At 50.5% G+C, this 5,373-nt stretch overlaps 1 protein-coding gene across 2 annotated transcripts in view; it reads left to right on the top strand.

Annotated features, from left to right (window-relative positions):
- The window catches only part of RASGRF1 (Ras protein specific guanine nucleotide releasing factor 1), a 106,217-nt gene that overhangs the window by 66,671 nt on the left and 34,173 nt on the right, over window positions 1–5,373 (top strand). Inside the window, exons 14-15 of one of the 2 annotated variants that reach the window (XM_007458338.1) lie at window positions 917–919; window positions 3,619–3,907. In XM_007458338.1, coding sequence (XP_007458400.1) covers window positions 917–919; window positions 3,619–3,907 — 292 coding nt within the window. The remainder of the gene's footprint in view (window positions 1–916; window positions 920–3,618; window positions 3,908–5,373) is intronic. The other variant, XM_007458337.1, reaches the window with a different exon arrangement.

Raw genomic sequence — 5,373 nt, 5'->3', positions numbered from 1 at the left:
GGAATGCCACTTGGAGTTTCGTCAAGAAGTACTGGGGGGCTTCCCTGGAGGTCCAGTGGTTAAGACTTCACCTTCCAGTGGAGCGGATATGGGTTCGATCAGGGAGCTAAGATCCCACATGCCTCGCAGCCAAAAAACCAAAACGTAAAACAGAAGCAATATTGTAACAAATTTTAATAAAGACTTTAAAAATGGTCCACGTCAAAAAAAAAAAAATCTCAAAAAAAAAAATAAAAAGTATTGGGAGAGCAAAGAGAGAGGCAGGGCTGAATTTACAGTCAAAAGATGCTTGTGTTGTGAGGGACCGAAAACCCCTTCTAGCAGGGCTGGTAAATATCTAACACACAAGGCAGCCATTTGGATCAGAATCCGTGGCAGACATTACTAATGGGTCACGGCAGTCTTTAAGGCTGAGCCTGTAATGGTCAACACCGCCCCAGGCAGTTACTCCCAGTCTGGCAGAACTGGTATCCAGGATGAAAGCTGTTTTTATCACTGCTTTAGTGTGCCCTCCCATTTTACAGATAGGGCAACTAAAGTCCAGAACAGGTTTACGTAACATTGGAGTTGCCAGAGGCACCATCACCAACAATGATTGTGAGGTTTGCGACAGAGAAGAAGGGGGCAAGGGAGGTTGATAGAAAAGGGAGGGCTTGGGACTTTCCTGGTGGTCCAGTGGTTAAGACTCCCCACTCCCAGTGCAGGGGGCTCGGGTTCGATCCCCGGTCGGGAAACTAAGATCCCGCGTGCCACATGGTACTGAAAAACAAACAAACAAACAACAAAAAAAACAATAAATAAATTAAATAAAATAAATATTTTTAAAAATTCCATTAACCCTTGGAAAAAAAAAAGAAAAGGGAGGGCTTTTCTCACTTTCTCTACCCCCCTCCGGTGGCAGAAGGAGCCCAAAAAGAAGGTGCTAGAAGCAAACCCTTGCCAGAGGGGTCCAGTAATCACCACTGAGGATGTCAGGTCTAGGCTGGACACTTCGGGATCCATGGTGTGTGAGGAGTTGCACTGTCCTTCTAGAAGGTGCAGTCCCATGGTGCGGACCTGGCTTGAGTTAAGGGAGTCGTTTCACCCAAGGGCCGAGGGCAGTTCTCCAGGGATGGTGCCACTGAGTCCTTCCCATCTGCAAGTACTTTCTCCTGCCCACTGTCTTTCAGTTTTGCTTCTCTGCAACTTTTCTTCTTCCTTTAGAGGTCTGTAGTCAACTGGCTGGATCCCTGTCTGTCTAGTCCATGCCGCTTACATTTTCTCTCCTCACTTGAACCTCTCCACCTTCTCTGCATTCTGGGAAAATTTCTCAAGTTGGCTTCTTGTGTCACTCATTTGATTTTCTGAGTCTCTCATCTGCTGTTACTTGCATTCATGTCCTCTGACTCAACACTCTTGTCTTTCGTTTCCAAGAAATCTTTCCGATCTCAGATGATTTCCTCTTCCTGGTTGCTTCTTGCGGTTCGGTCAATGCCATATATATTCTCCTGAATCTTGGTGGAAAATAAAACAGGTGTTTTCTAAAATGTTCTGTGTCTTGCAGCAAAGCTACCTTAGAAGGAATCATTCCTGTTTCTTCAGGATTGTCTCTTTTCAAACTGAAAGAAGAGAGACCTGTGGATGTTTAGGCCCAGCTCAGCCCTCAGGTCCTCAGCCCACTATGGTCTGGTTGATCACCAGACGCCTGTCCTCACGTGTTGGCAGCCTGAGAGGAATGGGACTTGCTGCCACCAGATCCAATTTGGAAGGTCCCAGAAAAGGACTTGGATTGCTCTGGCTTGGGTTATACCCTCACCCGATGCAAAAATCACTTTGGCCAGAGATGAAGGACTTTGCTAGATCTAATCCAGGATGACTGCTCAGCCCTGAGGGTTTCCCTTTTAGTCCAGCTGATGTAACGCAGGCTATGTTAATTGACCCTAATACTTTAAGAAGCAGCCGAGGTAAGGTCAAGGAGGAGATGACCTCTCCCTACAAAGACTGAGAAGGTTGAATAAACTGCTAAGGATTCTGCCCCGCCTTGGCACGGGGGTGGGGGTGGGGGGCCGGAGGTTTATAATGAATGACCATCGCAGCTTCACCCTTTGTAGCTCTTCATAACTAAGGGAGGAGAGATGTCAGCATATTGCTGGCAGCAGGAGCAACTAGTAACAAAAATGTGTAAGACTTTTAGACTTAGAAAAAAAATTAGACCCTTGGGGATTGAATTAAGCTATTTGTCATATCTGCTGACACTTGCTCGTGTGGTTTTTAATTTTGGATTGTGAGCTCATTTTCAGTGGGGGGTTTATCTTTGAATGTCTTGTAGAGCCTGGTTGACAGATGCCCTTCCAGAAAGGTCTTGCATTTGTTTCCACCAGTTGCCCCAGGAGCATTACATCCTGTGACTACACTAATACTCTTTGGGCTTCCCAGACCACAAAGATAGTAGGTATTTGTCTTCCAAAACCAGTGGAAGGGCAACTAATACACTCTCAAGGGAGCTTGATACTCTCCCCATGCTCCCACCTCACAGCCTGGGCTAAAACAGAAAACTTGCAATCTTCCTTTCCTGGTGGGTAGATTTTTCTAGGCCACCTTTCACTGAGCCTATAACCCTTCAAGGGTCCCAGCTTTACATGGGGGTCTCACTCCAACTCCCTCCACCTGCAGGCCCAGTCCTGGTCTACTCTGTTGAAACCAAGGCACTTGGTTTCCAAGAGCAACAGATGCCCTAAAGGCAGCTAAAGCCTCAACTGGTTTCCAAATTTCTCTTCATTTTTGGCCCCTGGAAGTTTCCCGTATATTTTTTGCCCCAGTTGTTTTTTTTTTAATTGAGGTATAATTCATATAACATAAAACTCACCATTTGAAAGTGTACAATTCAGTGGATTTTAGTATATTCACTGTGTTGTGCAATCATCACCACTGTCTAATTCCAGAATATTTCCATCAGCCCCAAAAGAAACCCCATGCATATTAGCAGTCACTTCCAATTCCCCCCTATTTCTACCCCCTGGCACCCACCACTCTACTTTCTGTGTTTATAGATTTGGCTCTTCTCGATATTTCATGTAAATGAAATCCTACAATGTGTGGACTTTTGTGACTAGGTTCTTTCACCTAGCGTGTTCTCAGGAGTCATCCATGTTGTAGCATATATCAGTATTTCATTCCTTTTTATGGCTGAATAGTATTCCATTGTATGGATAGATCACATTCTGTTTATCCTTTCATCAGTTCATAGACATTTGGGTTGTTTCCACTTTTGGGCAATTATGAATAACGTTGCTCTGAATATGTGTGTCCATGCTTTTGTGTGAACGGACTTTCTTCATAGCTTGTGAACGTGGCAGCATATTATTTTTAAGTTTGTTATATTTCATCCAGCATTTCTAAGAGTTTTATAATGTCAGGTCTTCAGGTATTACTGGGAAAAAGAAGTTGCAGCCCATTTTTCCTCAACGTCAGTCTTCCAAAGCTTTCCTTGTTCCCGTCACAAGCCACCTCATCCTTCATCAGTCCCTCCATCCTTGGCTGTTGGTGCGCTGGGGAGACAGTGATGGGTGTTGCGTGGTCCAGCCCTCGGGGAGCTCGCAGCCCGGTCGGGGAGACGGCCACGGACTCAGACACCTTCAGACCCAAGTGCCTTCTCCGTCCCTCCGCCCTCCTCAGGTCCGACGCCTCCTTATATTGTGATGACGTGGACATTCGCTTCAGCAAAACCATGAACTCCTGCAAAGTACTGCAGATCCGGTATGCCAGCGTGGAGCGGCTGTTGGAGAGGCTGACGGACCTGCGCTTCCTGAGCATCGACTTCCTCAACACCTTCCTGCACTCCTATCGTGTCTTCACCACCGCCGTCGTGGTCCTGGACAAGCTCATCACCATCTACAGGAAGCCCATCAGTGCCATCCCCGCCAGGTGGGCAGGCCTCCTCCTCCCGGGCCGACCCGCAGAGCTTCTGGGCCCAGGAGGGAGACCGAGCTCGGCAGTGGGCTGGAACCTGAGCTGGGGGGATGGGGGCCACCACCCCCCCCGCCCCAGGAACCAAGCCCGCCCTTTGCAAAGAGTTTGGGGAGGGCTGACCTGCCTGATGCTGCTTCTCAGCCCCAGCTTTCTCCATCTCCCACCCCGGGCTCCTGGGGTGGGGTAGAGTTTGCGGGGGGTCGCCTCCTCCACAGGACAGGGTTTCCACACCTTCCCCATTTAAGAAAGGAAAAAAAAGAGGAGGGGAGAGTCAAGGGAAGAAGGGAGGGAGAGAAAGAGAGAGAGAATCTTATCCCTTCTCTGCTTCGACCATGTCCTGCTCTGAAGCAGAGAGAGAGTCCCTTTCTGCACACTTGGGGTGGTTTTCCACCTATGGAGGGCTGGCCACCTGAGCCTTGGCTTCAAGGCCATCTTTTCCATCTGCGTTGTCACAGCTCAGCGTTGTGGGGGGCCAACTGGGACCAGAAAGGTCAAGAGACTTGCCCCAGGGCTCCTGGAAGTCTGTGGCAAAGTGGGGACTTGAACACAGGACCCTGGTCTCGTTGAGCCCACGCGGCCACCCCTGTCTGAGTCTGGCTGACAGGCAGGGCGGAGGTGCCCCCCTTGCATTCCTTTCCCACCTGTCCTCCTCATGTCCCAGCTTTAACCAGCCTTCAGCTGCCCACCCCCAGCCCGGCCAAGCTTTGAGGGGCCTGGTGGGGTCACTGTGAACCCAGGGTCCCTGCCAGGTTAGAATTCTTAGGGCAGGCACATCCCACACGGCAGGGTCAGGCGCTAGACTGGCCGAGACCCGGGGCCAGCCCAAAGTGCCAGCTTCAGAACTTTCACATTTACCAGTCCAACTGCTGGGGACCCAGCTTAATGAACAAAGACCTTTACCCCCATCTCGCCAGATGACTGCCCAGCCAAGGGTGGTACCAGCGAGGCACCACGGGGGCAGGTCAAACCCAGCAAGACCCTACCCGCAGCCCAGTTTGAGATGGGTGAGGAAGGTAGCTATCAATCCTCACCCAGCAGAGGGGAAAGTGAGGCACAGAGGAATGAAGGACCTGTCTGAGGCTACCCAGCAGTTGGTCAAGTTCAGGGACCCTGATCAACCTCACTGCTCCAGGAGGGGCCTGCCAGGAAAGGAGGAAGGCCAACTGGTGCTTTCCTTTTCTGCCTGAACCTCCACCTTGGACGCCGCTGAGTCCTCCTCCACCCCCCACCCCCCGGGTGAGACTGGGGCTGGGGCCTCAGCTCTACCACACCAGCTCCCAGGGCCGCCTGGGGGCTGGACTGGTCCCAAATGGGAGCCCAGGTTACAAGGCGGGGTCAGGGAGGCCTGCAGACTCTAACCATCCACCCGCCCCGCCCCACACCTCTGCTGCCAGCGCGGCCCAGCTGCTCAGAGTACACCACCGT

The sequence above is a fragment of the Lipotes vexillifer genome, unplaced genomic scaffold (genome assembly GCF_000442215.2).
Source record: "Lipotes vexillifer unplaced genomic scaffold, Lipotes_vexillifer_v1.1 scaffold1321, whole genome shotgun sequence".
Classification (NCBI taxonomy): Eukaryota; Metazoa; Chordata; class Mammalia; order Artiodactyla; family Lipotidae; genus Lipotes; species Lipotes vexillifer.
The sequence above is the reverse complement of the archived record's forward strand: the minus strand, read 5'-3'. Positions and strand labels throughout refer to the sequence as shown.